The sequence below is a fragment of the Egretta garzetta genome, unplaced genomic scaffold (genome assembly GCF_000687185.1).
Source record: "Egretta garzetta isolate BGI_Z169 unplaced genomic scaffold, ASM68718v1 scaffold148, whole genome shotgun sequence".
Classification (NCBI taxonomy): Eukaryota; Metazoa; Chordata; class Aves; order Pelecaniformes; family Ardeidae; genus Egretta; species Egretta garzetta.
Window position 1 is genome coordinate 3,322,565 of NW_009260669.1, and position 15,609 is coordinate 3,338,173.

The window sequence follows — 15,609 nt, forward strand, 5'->3', positions numbered from 1 at the left end:
TTCAGCAGCGTGGGCTTGAAGACAATGTAAAAATACTTAAGCCTGTGTTTCTAGAAATAGAAATTCATGGGTCCATGCTCTTAAGTTAAGGTTTGCATGGTCATGTAGTATACATATGTGTATGTGTATGTGTTTTAAAAAAACAAATAAACATTTCTGGCTAATATTTAATAGTTTTGGGGGTTTATTTTTTTACTTATGATCTTACTTGAAAAGAAAGCAAATAAGCCAACAGATTACACTTTATGTGAGTAGTAAGTAGTATCAGGTATTACAGATAGGCCAATGATACTTTTTCTGCCTCCCTCAAACCAAAAATAGGAAATGCCGTTTGCCATGATAAATTACACAACTGGTTTTGAAAAGTGACTGTTGAAATGGGGTTTGTTTTTTTACTTATGATCTTACTTGAAAAGAAAGCAAATAAGCCAACAGATTACACTTTATGTGAGTAGTAAGTAGTATCAGGTATTACAGATAGGCCAATGATACTTTTTCTGCCTCCCTCAAACCAAAAATAGGAAATGCCGTTTGCCATGATAAATTACACAACTGGTTTTGAAAAGTGACTGTTGAAAGCACTTCCTCCCAATTCATACTGATATCCCCTGGTGATATACAGAATGCAAATGACGTAAATCTAAATTAGTGCTATTTAGTGCTACAGTGGCTGCGTTATTACAAGGCATGCTTCGAGATGGTAAGTATGGTCGTATGAACAGGACAAGTGACAGCTGTTTGACTCTGAGAGGAGAGCTGCCAGCAAGAGTGCTGTAATCTTCTGGGTCCAAAAGTAGCTGGGAAAAGGGAATGCTTTCCACAGAGGACTTTCCCTAAGGGGGACGATCAGTGAGAGACCATATTGTTGAGCCATCGAAAATTAGCCAAAGAATAGGCTGCATTGACCAGCCTCCTTATTAAAAACAAAGCCTATTCTAATTTCAGCATGTGTCTCTGGTGTTAACACACAGGAGCCCTGAGGCACAGTGAGGTAGAGAGCAATTGAGTTCTAGTAGAAAAAAATTGCATTTGCACCAAGCAAATTATTTCAAAAGTTGCTGGGCTCTTTTCATCCACTGTTATTCTCTGCTTGCGGCAAAGGCTCAGCCTCATTGCAGTACAGGTCACATTAATGGGACAATGCAAGTAGAAATTGTTAGGTTATCAACTGTTGCAGCCAAAGATATTGATCCTATATTAGAGACAATTAAGCATAGCACATGTTTCATATCAGAGCACAGATCCAGAGGATCTTAGTCCATAAACAGAGGAGTCTATTTGCATATTTTAATTTACATTAAATACACATAATAATTCTATTTTCATTATAATAACTCACATTATAATTTTTTTCTATTTGCAGGTAATCAAGGCAAACGTACAAAAACCCAGGAGTCTGAATTTTCAAGAGAATTCTGCATCCATCAGGAAATGCTCAGTAAATAAAGACAACAGTGCAAAATTAACATTAATAATAATCACCTTACTTATTGTTTTGCTTTGACTCTTAAAAATAAAATTCAAGACATTTTTTCCCGTTAACATGATTACTCTGCAAATTCAGTCTCATTTGAGGTACGATTACGCGTGGTCATTAAGATTTCCTTACAATACATTTGCTTTTATTATGATATCTTATCTCCTTTTTTCTCTAGGTAAAGGATGCTGGAGATCTCTAGCTAATATATCTTAGTTTATTATAATCTCTCCTGTGCCTTGGCTTGAAAATGCTGTCTACCAATTTCTCCTAATGCATTAAGTGCTTTCTCATAATCAGCAAATGCCATGTCTAGCAGCAAATCATATATGTTTGCATTTCCATTCTGCCATTAATCACACTCCTGTGAAATACCCAACTAAAGATTATCCATTCTTTCGTCTGGCTAAAAACCTACTAGAGAACTGATTTGTGAATGAGTTTTTTGTTTTCTTAACATTTTAGGTCAAGGACAGAAGTGTGAAATGGCTGTGATCACTGAAATCTCCATTGGAGTTAGGAGTTTGCTGGACTGCAGAGCAGTTATAGATTTACATATTCATACACATGTCCACTCTGTTTTTCAGTGTGTGTCCATAGCTGAATGGGTGCTCTTCTCCTAGACACATCTTGCTGCAAGTCACAAACTCTTCTGTTTGTTTACTAATTTTCAAGCTTCTTAAGAAGATAATTTTCACTGCCAGCAGAGTCACATTGCTCAGAAAATACAATAAATGAATGATCCTCAATAATATCACAGAAATGCACCGATTTGGGTGATTGCTGTGATGGTGTTGCTGATATCCAGTTCACCACATGAAATAAACATTTGCTCAAAGCTTATATTTATTAATATGAAGGCAACTCTAAAGTCCCATTTTCCTGACTTTTACCAGTAATTCCTAGGTATGGGGATTCACTGAAGACTTAAGGACAGAATGGGAGCACTTACACTGACTGCTTCTGTTCCTACAGTATTATGGGACAAAGGAGTTGATAGAGAGTATGTCTGACACAGAAGTCAATAGACCTTCCTACTGTAGTGGGAAGAAGACCTTAGCAAAATCAGTGGGCTGATAAACGGCAAACTCTACACTGACTGCTGTTTTCATACGCAGGAATTGGTTTATCTTCTCATTACCATTTGAGGAGGCATCTGCCCTTAACAGAGATGCTTCTTTAAAAAGGGTGCAGCTCATGAAAATCTGAGTCTGCGTTATGAATACCACAGGGACAAACCCAAGTATAATGAAAGATAAAGTGAAGGGAGTAATCATTTAAATGAGGTCAGGCACCAACCAAATGAAACTTTTTGCACTGGAGCAGACCCGGGGCCTGGTTCCTCATGGTCAACAGGTCAAGGACTGCACTTCTTCCCAGGGGAGGAAACCTCCAGGCAGATGTGGGTGTAGCTCAGAAATTATATACATTTTTAGCCACCCCTCACCCCAACTGATTATCAGGAATGTTCAGAAACAAATGACTGACCCCAGCTCTCAGTAATGCCCAGGAATGATGTACTGAGCTAGGCTGAAGGGATGGGTTTGTATATCCCTCCATTCATTGGGCGCTTTCCACAAAAACCCAAATACCTTGTTATTGTGTACACTTTGACAAGTCAATCCTCACTGAAAGCTTATGAAACTTAGGTCACTGTTGCATATCTGAAGGTCAATACATTATCATTTAGACACAAGATTATAATTGATCAGCATATTAGCTTTTTAAAAAGATGTACACAGTCAATATCAAGTCTATTTTTCAGATGAGTAAATTTCAGATGACATTAGTAATCTATGTCCAGAAAAATTACTACAATGGCTCACTAGGTAACAACACTATTTCCTCCTGATCTGAAGGGGAAAACAGATTTCTCATGGAAACAAACCAATCTTTTTTTTCTTTTTTGTTTTCTTTAAATAAAATAAAAAAGATGGAGTCCTCACCTTACAAACTCTCCCAACTCGGGAAAGGATTGTCTTGTCAGACGTGCTACTATCTTGTGATATTTCTCGGAAAAAGAAGTAGATTTTGTCATCATCTGGGTTATAGGTGTCCGGGATGGGAAAAGTTCCAATGAATTTTGCTCCTAGAAGTTCCCAAAAAAAGATTTTAGAAATTTGAAGAAAAGTCTTAATACTTGCTACTAAATTTCTACTTTAATATCTGCATTTATGATGCATGTTCCAGTGAAATAAAAATATCACTATATAGACATGTAGTGGCAAGTTTCTTACTAAATCCAAGCAAAACCCACCATAGATTCTGAAGTATTTACTCTTAGCGTTATGTTTTTGTGTACACGTCTTACTACCACTTGCATAAATACGCAGCACTGACTATGATCCTCTGCTTAAAAATAGGATAATTCTCATTAAAAAATATTTCCTACAAAAATCTGCCTTGCTGCTCTTGCCACCAATACCAAGGTAAGCAGATTTTCTGAAATCACATGGTAGAATTTAAATTAATTTAATTACACATTGCAGCAATTACGAATACAGAAATACACTACTGTTTACTAGAGATAGCTTGAAAAGGAATGAAAAAAACTTTATTGATTCATGAGATTAAAAATTCAATATAAATGACAGCTTTCCTGAATTAAGTGTTTCCTACATATCTGTGCTATAACAATCTTACTGACTATATCTACCAAATCCAACACAGTGCCATGCTGGGATTCACAAGGTAGCACACCGAACTCCACAACTGACTGGTCAGTCTTAAGGACACAGTTCCTTTTTGTGCATGAAAACAGATTAGCTATATCAATGTAATGGTTTAGATTATTTAAATCTGCATTTTGCAAGAAAATGCCACAGCATGCCTTGCCCTGACATGCTGAGCCAGTATATTGCTTCTGGTCTCTTCCAAAGCAAGCTTGCGTGTCTCTGCCTGCATCTTATAGGCATGCTTATTGGGCCAAGAACTTAACAGATATCCTTCACTGTCTTCCTCAGCTCCCTCATCCGCGATCTCCAGTCCTGCTCTACCTGCTCACCAGTTGAGGTTTTTTGGTTTGTTTTGTTTTGTTGGGTTTTTTTTCCCCTTTAAAATTTGCACTAAAATCAGAAATTCAACTAATTCCAAGGTTCCCTGACTGCAGCAGAGCAGGCAACACCACTGTCTTGTACAAGTGAACCAGGTACTTGGGGAAGTGATTTGTAAGACATTCCCCAATGTGCTACAATAGATGAGCTCTTCTGAGAGCACTTGGATCAATGACATTTTTCTTTAAACAGAGGTGGCTACACAAATAGGGTGCAAAGAGACCCTTGACTTTAAAATACATTCTTTCAGCAATAAAATACACAGTCTTTGTCCCCCAGAAGCAGGCAGGTTGCAATAGAAAGCAATAAGGAGGATGGCGTAAGATGGTAAAGCAAACAGAGTACACTGGCGATATGTGGGGAATACTATTATCAGCTTTTAACGTATCTTTATGCCTTTGTCCTTCTTATAATGACTGTTACTTTAAATTAGCTTTGAGGAATTTTCACCATGAACTCTAAAGTGCACACAAGACAAAAAGAGGGTCCTTGATTCAACAGTTCACAGTCGAAGGCTTGAGGCAAAATGGGACGTGTTTAATTGCTGAATGTGCACCTTTGTGACAGAAGAGTAAATTTATGGGTCAAAATGGCTACAGTGTTGCTTCCATTTTAAACCTTTCTGACACTAGAGAATGGTGTCAGCAGAAAAAATGAAATGATGCAGGCATCAAGATCTATAAATTTAAGTTAGGATTTCAAAATGAGCCTAAAGAAAATATTCAATTACCCCTCAGGGCCTGCAAGGCTACTTTGAAGATTAGATCTCTAAGCGTGAATAAATACATAAATATGATTCCAGTATGGTTTCTTAAATATGTGGTTAGCTAAATAGCCATTTAATAGGAAAACCCGTGAAATACTTGTATAGCATGCTTTTGAATTTCACATAGGTTTTTTTCTTTTAATCCACATTCACAGAACAAAACTCTGAATATATGGTTTTTTAAAATTAAATTTCATTGCTTAGCTTGGCAAGCCAAATGCAAAAACAAATGTCTCAATACCAATTCCTGGAACAGATATAGAAGAATCTCTAACAAATTAAAGGAACACAAATATTTAACGATTTTAAATCACAATTGAAAACACCGAAGTTGAAAGTTAAATCCAAACAAAAATACACTGTAAAAGATATGAAGACAAAGAGACTGAAAACAATTTAATAAAAGAGATCATGATCTGAAAAGCACATCATGTTCTGCAAGTGAGATCTTTGTCTCATCTTTTGCAAACCATCCATACAACCTAGAAAAGTGTGTTTAAACCAACTGTGAATTAGGTTTTTGGATTCTTTGCATGGGAAACAAAATATATGATGATGAATTTAAACCACTGTTTGTTTTCCCATATACAGAGTTGTCCCCCCCAATTGCTTCAATAGTTTTCCCACATATTAATTTCATGGCTAGGTTGTATGTAACCAAACAGGGGATTAAAGGCATCACGAGCTCTGGCAATAGATGGTACAATAAATTCAGGTGTTGCTCATGGTTTTTTAGACGCTCTCTCATGGTCTAGTGGGAAGAGCTGTTACACCGAGTCCTTCACTGCTGGGTTTGCTGGGGTGGTCACGTTTGCTGTTGGTTACCTGCAGCTATCGCACCCTTCTAATACCAGCAGTAGTTTTAGACCATGCAACCATGCACGCCTAAAGAGAAGTAAGGCTCATTAGGCTCAGAAAAAGAGGACTGCAGATGAGTAGCAAATCCCAGAACATGATCAAACGAAAAAGCAACCCAAAATAGTGGGAGGCAGCAGCTCTTTGTAGTTGCATTGCCAGAAATACGTGGCATTATAAAATACAATGGATGGCGCTCACCTCATTTACCTTACACTGTCTAGAAGTCAAGTTCCTAACCTATACTCATCCAGGCCCTCTCTCAGGGAGCGACACAAGGAAAAGTGGCAATGAATAATCCTTTTTGAAGAGAGATTTCTACAATAGGTGGGGTGAGTCACCCTCTGGAAGTGTCACCTCTCTCTGTAAATTACAGACAGAGACAACCAAAACTATTGAGCTCAGACAGGATGCTAATTTTTGCCTTTTAGAGCTAAGTGAGCTGAATCCCATCCAAAGTTCGCAGGATATAAAGAAGTCATTGCCTGCAAGTCTTTGCCCTGGAAAAGACCACTAAATTGCAATGAAAAAAAAAATTTAAAAAGATGAATACAATTCAGGGAAGCACTCATTCCAGCTATGGCTTTAGCTTCCAATAAAGGAGGGAGGAATGTGCAGCTGTTTAGGGCATGCCTGCATGCAGGGCTCCAGTATCCGACCACAGGACGCCCTCCTCTGCCTGCTGGGCGGGAGCGGGGCAGACTTGGTTCCAGTGGGTGGCTTTGCTATCTAGGGTGAGGCCACGAGCCCCACACGCCTCACCCCCAGCCCTGGCCATGGGTGAGGCAGCGCCGGTCAGCGGCTGTGGGAGCTCCCGATTCTTCAGCTCCGCAGGAGAAGGGCTGGAGTCTGAGCAGAGGCAGCATCCCCTCTGTCTTCAGTGCCACTGTGTGCAGGAGTATGAGCCTGTGTGAGCGTGAGTCATGGGAAAGATTAGCTGCCTTCCTCCCTTTCTCCATTGTGGAGCTGCTATTCAGTCACTGAGATTAAGACATGTCTTAATTAGTCAAGATAGAGATGCCCTGCAAGGAACTGGAAAGTATCCTACGCATTTTTCCCTTATGCTTTGTCTTTCCCTCCCTTCCCTCAGGAAAGGATAATCCTGTTTCCAGAAACAGAATGAGACTAAACTCTAAAAATATTAAGGTGCATTATAGCAAAACTTCCTCAGTCCTCTGGAAAAAAATAAGTTATTCATTTTATACTTATCCTAAGTAAAACATGAGTCACGCCTGGAAGTAATTTATTTCTAATTGTACAATTACTCAAATATGTACAACTTTTCCTGGAGGTCTAACACATACTTGGTTAAATGGGCAGTAGATTTAGGAAAGAGCAGATTTGGAAGAGATGGGAGTTTTAAACCTGAAATCAAGTAAATATTTTCTTTATACCAGTGTCAGCTGAAAGAAAAAATGCATATAATCGGTAAAGTTACACGATAAACTGGAAAAATATTGGCTACTCTATGGCTTTTTGCAGAAATGATCCCATCATTTAGAGTTGCATTCAAAATTTCCTCCAACCTTAAAAGGACCGTTTCAAAATATTAAAAGCACCTACTTTATATATATGCCTCTTAGTATAATAATATTAATATTGTGTATGTGAAGTCTTACAGTGTGGCTGTAGTTTTTTATATGGCTGGAAACAAGGTAAACCTGAAGAATTCAATGTTTATACAGCGTGGGGTAATTTTCACATCACAGTCTAATCTACTAAAGGTGTTTTTCAAACCCAGATATATTAATATATTATTCTCCTTAGAAAACATTCACAAATACAGATGCTTTATGTGAAAACAACAAAAAATGAATCAATCTAAAGGAAAGAAGAAAGGCAGACACCCCCCACCCAGCCTCCAAACTAAAACACATAAACAGTTCTCAAACCTTTAGTTTATCCTGTGTTCTTGTACTGATCCCTTGCCTCAAACCGCTCATGAAGAAATATTAATAGCATAAAGAAAGCTTTGGAACTGGATATTTAAGCTGTAAGTTCTTTAGGGCTGGGAACTGTACCCTGTAATGTTCATCAAGGTGGATCTATACTAATGATAACACCAGATGCTCCTCAGGACCAAACTGCAGTAAATCTTTCTTTTTAGGATATTACAGCATCCCTTAGGAAAGCGGCTACCCCAACCATCTTTCCATGCTGAGCATCAGCAGGCTGCCAGTGATAAAACGGAATGTTTGGCTGCATGGTTAGTTACAGTCAGAGAACTGCCTGCTGAAAGGACCCATCCTGGTCCTTATAGCCCATTTCTGGTCTACAATGCACAAGGGATGTGTAGAAATGAGAGACACGAGATAGGAAAAGTGGGACAAGAAAAGTTTTGAGCACAGGATATGAAAGTGGAATAGATCAGCAGTCTCAGATGTGAGATTTTTCTAGCTCTTCGAAGGACTTCTCCTATTCAGAAAGGTAAAATGACTTTGGATTCTCCTTTCCTCCTCACCTCCTAGCAGAAATCCTGAGGCTACAGAGTTACACCTAGGCAAAAATGTAAGGCAACAGCTTAAAAGAAAGGAAAGAAGGAATAGGAAAGAAAAATAATAGAAAAAAGAACACTTCCTCTTGTTGAGGTCTCAAAGAGTTAAGAGGCAAAACTATCCCTTTCAGAAGTTGTCTGCTGGGAAGACAACTTAGCCCTGTGGTCAGCAGGCCCTGGCTTTACAATACACCCATAATAGTTACACAGGCATCCTGAATCCGGGCCAGCATTGCCACATCTTTAAAGACAGTTGATGGCTAAAAGGGGGATGCTTTAATGGAGCAGGGTTAGCTTGTGAGCGAAGTTTTCCATGTTAATCTGTGTGTGGTTTGAGACTGGCTGGGTGTAAATGCATCCAGTTTTGCAGAGGGTTTACTAGCTCAGAATGTTTTTTAACGGGCAAGAAAAAGCAGTGTTTTGCTTGGGAAGCTATTTTAGGATGCCCTTAGTGGTTTTAAAATGATCGTCACAGCAACAAAGGGTGTTTTTCCCCCTCAAAAAAGTAAAAGAAAAAAATAAAAGACCTCCTACCTAAAAATGTGGAATTTCTAGTCTGTCATTTCAACATGCTGTAGGGAACAGCTTTTAACAAGTGATCGGAAAAAAGGTTTTTTAAAAAAAATTATTCCAGCAAGACTGGAAATAGAAGCATTTAAGTCATTATATTATTCCAATTACAGGATTTTATACAGATATATAGATCAAAGACGGAAAAAATGATTAGGTCTTACACCCTTACTTTTTCCTTAATTAGCATTTTCACCTCTCTGACTTTTCTCAAGTGCATTTTTGTTCCACTGAGCTTTTTTTTAAAAAAGCCTACGTAATCCAAAGATACCATGATACAATATCTATATTTATAGTTACTGGACATATATTTATATAAGAAAGGGGCTATTAACTTCGGAGAGGCAGGGGTAATGCAAATGACAACAGCATATGTTTGGGATCTTACCAGTAAGCCAGTAATGTTCAGAAATGTCAGTTCTGATGTAATGGTGGTCGTGAGAAGGGCCCAGAGAACGTGTTAGAGCAGTGTCTTTGCCAAGGAAATCAGAAGCTGTTCCAGCATAGAGATACTCATCTGCAAATGAAAAAGAAATAAGTTTTCTACAGCTGTGGGGTAAACAAAATTAAAACTATTTGTGCTTTGTTGGGCGAACCACACCTGCATTTAATAGGCCTATGAACTAATTTAATGTTTTAAAATATTATTGGTTTATATTTCAATGGGATTTCGGGTTCTGTGAAGTTACATTTAAATGAGGGTAATATTTGTAATTATATGCCTGAGGAGTAAAGGAGTCCAAGTCTGATTTTCAGATTTTTTAGTCACTCAGAAAAGTAAATCCCCAGGCTTTAATGGGTGTTGGGGTCTTAAGGGTATAAAGGCATATTTGATCTGAGCATCCTGCCCTGTGAGCACTGACCATGGACCTGGGGGCCATGGTGAGGGCACAGCCTTCTACTGATTCAAGCTAGCTCTTCTGTCCCAGACTTGCCACAGCTCTGATGGCTTTGCTGCTCCTGGGCTTGAGCTAGTAAACACGATGGATGCTTCACTACGGGAACTTCACAGCTTGGCCCTTTCCTCGGGTAGGGATCTCCGTCCAACACTTCATTCATGAAGAGGAATTTAGGCACTATGGGAATTCTTCTCAACTATATAACGTGTTAATAGTAGGAATATGGCTACAGACCCAAATTGTGATCATTTTAACATAGTGAGTCGTACCACTAAAATAAATGAGACTTCTTGCTTGAATAAGGCAGCCAGAATTTGTCTCACGGGAAGCTATATCTATAATACAGTACAGTGTGCTTGCTGCAATTGCAGTTGCTATTTAGTCTTCTGCCAGCTTTGTGGGCAATGCAAAACTTCACAACCTTAAGAACTGAGCAATATTTTCTGTTTTCCTTCAGATCTCAGTACTTTTCTACAAAGAAGCAAAGAAACAGTATCACTGCGGATTTTTTTTACCACATAGTGCATTTTACAATTTTCTTTTTTCTGCAAAATAACAAGATAGCTTTATTGGTTGAAGGAGTTTGTTTTTTGTTTAACAACTTGTGACAATAAATCCCTGGAGTTTTCAATACGCAAAAAGGTTCATATTCATAAAAGATAATGTAAAAAGCTATATGATACATAAAAACCCCCTTCCAGGAGTTCCTTCTCCAGGTTTTCTGGTACTCTGGGCGGAAACATTTCACAAGATCTTTTTGAGAGAAGTCCTTTGTTGAGAGTGAATGCAGAATAAATACCATTCAGCATAGATGTTTTGTGTTTTCATTTGCAGAAGATGTAAATACACTTAAAAAAATAAGATCAAGGGAAAAAAAACCAACAAACAAAACCACAACCAATGATACACAAACACTTTATTTGGCCAAAAAAGATCTATCCGCTTTCTTTTTTCCTCATTATTATTGTTACTTATGTATTATTTCCATGACAGTATTGGAAAGCACATCTTTCAGACAGCGTGTCGCCTTTGTAAAGAAACAATAGTGCATTCTGAAAGGTATTTGTCATAATGAGGAATGGGCAGGGTAATTGGTGTTTGCTAACTGACAGGCACTCAGTGATTGATAAATCTGAAGGGCTAACAGAAATTCTCCATCCTTGCTTAGGCTCTGCTGACAAGGCATTTTCAGCACTTCTCTCAGCTTTTGGTATCTCTCATTCCAAGTTCCAGTTATTTCCAAAACAGTTTGGGGGAGTGGTAATTTGTGGATGATGAGCAGATGATTTTTCAGTCAAAGAGACTAGTTTTTCAAGTTTACCTGTAGAATTTTCTTGGGGCAACATGTTGTGTAGGACTCAAAGAGAGATTACACATTTCTACAAAGAATGACAATTACTCAGTTGTATTAACCTACATATATGAGTGAAAATTTAACGAAATATTATTTAGCTCATATATGTATAACTGATTAAAAAGTGCTTTCTGAATGGTTCAAGTAACCTTTATAGCCATTTAGCAGATAAATAAAACTAGGCAGCGAGAAGTGACATGCCCAAGGTTACTCCTCTTCCCAGTGGCAGAGATGGGAACTGAGCTCCCCTGCATCCCAGTGCAGTATCTTACCCATGAGCTGTACTGCCCTCCTAGTACTTTTGGGAATAAAGTAATCATCAAAAGATAGGCCAAGAATGCATTCTCTGATCAGGCCTGTAACTCTTTACAATGCTCCTTGTACTTTATTGTGAAGCACTTGACACCAGGCACAGTAAGAGAAGGGGTACTAGAATACCCTGACTATTAATTTTATCTAGCCTGAAAATGCTTATGTGCTGAAGTTCATGTTTTAGTTAGCTAAAAGACAGCAGCTTCTTCATTTCAAAAGATTTAATAGAGCAGTCAAAGCACTAGAGTGCTACTGAAATTAGCCAATGCAATAATAAATCATGGAGCGTTATTGCATTTAGAAAAAAAAAAAAGCCACCAAAAAAAAAAGTTACAAGTTTCTCGAATCCCATTTTAAAAATAGACTTCATGGTCATTAAACAGTACTAGGGGTCCCCAAGAAGAATAAGTGCTGGCTTTAATCTATTGTTTCTAATAAAGGAAGTCCTGCCCCCAACTGTTGGGTCAGAATCACAAATCATCTATCTTATTATCTGAGAATAAAGACTGAACATTAGTCATATTCTTTTTATAACACAGAGTGACCGATACTTCAAAGCATTGTCACCACTGCTCTTTGCCTGTAAATGAAAATGTCATGGTGCTTCACTCTTATCTTGCATTCATATGTTTGACGGACAAGTTAAATGAAAATTGTCCAAAGCTATGAACCAAACCATGACAAAAGTAGCTCTTATAGCCATTTGAAATCCGGAGGTCAAGCTGACATTCCTCGGCACCAAATGTCAGACCACACAGTGCTGCGATGCACACAGCAGGCAGATTGCACTATCTTGTTCCTAGGCTTCCAGCCTCAGAAGTGGCTACTCGAGTAAATAGAAACCTCAAAAATGTATTTATGGAAATAGTGGATGTCAGCAGACTTCAAAGGGCAGAACATATTGATAATTGCAGAAAGAGGCCCAGAAGCACTTGAAACATTGTCCGTCCATGTGTTTTTTTTGTTGTCTTCTTAAAGGAGAAATGACTGGGTGAGGACAAAACTGCCCTCCTGCCCAACTGGCAGAGGCTTCACAGATGTCTCTGTTTGTGTTGCTGCATTTCCAGCTCTTTGGTTTCTGCAGCCTGAAAGCTCCCTTAGCTCCAAGTGCACAAACCAGCATCAGAAACATGACAAGCACCAGAGGAGCTCCAACCACGGTATCTGCTGAGCTTCTGACCCCAGGCTCACATGCGAAACCATGGCACGTCTGAGAGGAACACCTGGCTCTGATGGTTTCTTACCTGCCATCACTGAAGCAAACGGCTGCTGAGGATCAAAAGGGCATTTCAACCTGCCAGACTCCAAGTTTTGAGTATCCAGCCGGAATGCTGTTTCCTGAGAATAAACACATACTCATTATCCTGCTGTGGCTGCAGAGTAAAACTCACTTAGATGAACTGGTTTGCTAACATATAAAATGAAGGTGTATTAGATCCTGTGGCTATCATGTCAACACTGATGTTTACAGTCTGTGTCTCTGTTTTATATCTGGACTTTTTTCACTTATTGTTTTAACATATCCTGTTCACTCTATAGTGAAACACAAATCTTAAAAAAAAACCCAATTATTTTCAGAAATAAATATGCATTGTTCATTTCTACTCAAATTAAAAGCTGGATTGTACTTAAAAGGCACTGCCTTCTATTTGGGAAAGTGCTGATAGAGCGTATTGCAACAGGAGACCCAGAAGGGATTCTGGCTGACTCCTAAATTTCTCCAGGGACTGCTGAATAATGTTCGTGGCAGACACAGTTCAGCCCCTTTTAAATGAAAGCAGCATATGCTCTCTCTTGTTATTTTTAACAAGGCTAATGATACAAGAGATATCAGAATAGATCCTTCCTTGCAGTTCCCAAATACTTTGTGATTAATTCCTGGGTCACAGAACAAGGGCATAGAGGAAAGTAAAGAAAAGAAATTATTATAAAACTATTTCTGATGTTTTCAGTGGGCAATCAATAACTCAGTTGTTGTAGGCAGTCATTTGAACTTTTACTATAGCTTTGAATTGCCAAAATGGATGGGTTTACTTGTTCCTTTCATTAGTTTCCTAAAAGCACACTTAACCTGAAACTTGTAGTGAGACCTGAAGGTAAAATGATTGCTCAGAGGAGCAAAGAGAAGTCTTTTCAGAGATAGAGACTTATTTTCAGAATTCTGTTGCCGTTAGAGAAGGGAGATTGCTACAGAAGTACTGCTAACATCCTCTCCTACCCACAGTGATATTTAAAATCCCACTAGCGTTCAGGAATCAAAACACTGTGGGTTCTACGTCTATTGTAGAGACATAACTTTTGAAATTAGTTTAAAAAATAACCAAAGCAGCTCTATGATTTAAATAATTACTTTAAAAAGGGTGAAGTAATTTTAATTATTTGTTTCTATACCTCTGCCTTGCAAGAGGACTGAAGAGTACAAGTGACAATAAAGCATGCCCAACGATGGCCATCAGACTTCACAACACATTAATTCAATTCACCCTTAATGTACATCAGATTATAAATGACCAAACCTTTCTATTTCATTGAGGTGTCTCCTAAACTCTCTAGGCTCAGAAGACAAAAGCCCAGGATATTGAATAATTAAGCTCCTTAAGAGAAAAGAAAAATCAATTCCAATCTATAAATGTAAATTCAATTTCCTCCAGCAATCATGGCTGATGCAAAACAGAATTTAATCATCAAACAACCCGTGTTATCTTCCCAAACCTATGGGATATCAGGTAACCTAAATTCTCAGGCTAAACTGGTTCAGAGCACCCCAAGAATGAAACTAAATTAAAAATTAAGCTTTTTTATTTTTTTTTTTTTCCTGACAATACTATGTTACTGTCCGGTTCTCCTTTCTTCTAAGACGTGCAGTCCTGAGCTGCTCAGAGGACTCTTGCACTATCACATGCAAAGGGGCTGCCTCCAAGCCCAGCAGTACCAGTACTCAGGGGACTGAGGGCTTCATAGATCAACATCAAGTATTTCAGACTTCACCCAGACAAGCTAATGGACACTACCAGGCATTCACACAGAATTAACCTCCTGCTTTCACTTCAGACAAAGCTTTCAAAGAAAAGAGCAGCCCTTGGAGAGCTGTGGTGAACTGCACCAACCGGGCCAAGCCTCTTCTTCACCAGCCAAGAGAAGTTTTGGCAGTGACTTCAGCAATAGCAAGACTAGGACTTTAATCCCCTTTAATTGTGTGATCCCGTAGGGGATTTGTACTGCTTCAAAAGCAGTGTGTGCTGTGGTTTTGAGTCACCTGATCCACACTGTTTTCCTCTCTGTTTTCACAGTGCTGTCACTGGCCAGCAGACCACTGGGCAGATCCACCAGCAGTTCTCAAAGGTCAGTGGGGCACTGCCTGGTTTCATAGCCCCTGTGAGGCTATCTCAGGCCCTGGCTCTCCCAAGCATCCCACAGCTTCCTGTAGAGGTTGCTGATTACCAAACATCCATTATCCATTCTTATAGCCCAGAGATTAAAAAAAAAAAAGGGGTGAAAAAGAAAAAAAAAAAAAAGACTAAAAAACCAAAGCTGCGATAGAAGTACTTTGAATTACTACATAGGACTCCGGGTTTCAGTTTCTACAACCAGGAAATGTTTTCAGCTGTCTGTCAAACTCATGTCAATGGGCCTGTCCTCGGCACCCTCCTGCCTCGTCACATTTATCTGGAGAGGCAATGCAAGGACAGTGGCTGTAAGGTGTTTGGGGTCCAAGAAGGAAAGGGAAAATAGGGAAAGGGACCTCTAGGGGTCCCTTCCAACCCCAAACATTCTATGATTCTATGATTCTAATATTCCTGGTGCCATCCAAAGCTGTTAATTCAGCAGG

The 15,609-nt window shown here is 38.9% G+C and overlaps 1 protein-coding gene across 6 annotated transcripts in view; it reads right to left on the minus strand.

Annotated features, from left to right (window-relative positions):
• SEMA3D (semaphorin 3D) overlaps positions 1-15,609 on the minus strand; it is a 150,931-nt gene that overhangs the window by 52,203 nt on the left and 83,119 nt on the right. For all 6 annotated transcript variants that reach the window (XM_035901097.1, XM_035901094.1, XM_035901095.1 and 3 more), the window contains 3 exons: positions 13,025-13,118; positions 9,604-9,732; positions 3,424-3,566 (listed from right to left, as the gene is read on the minus strand). In XM_035901097.1, coding sequence (XP_035756990.1) covers positions 3,424-3,566; positions 9,604-9,732; positions 13,025-13,118 — 366 coding nt within the window. The remainder of the gene's footprint in view (positions 1-3,423; positions 3,567-9,603; positions 9,733-13,024; positions 13,119-15,609) is intronic.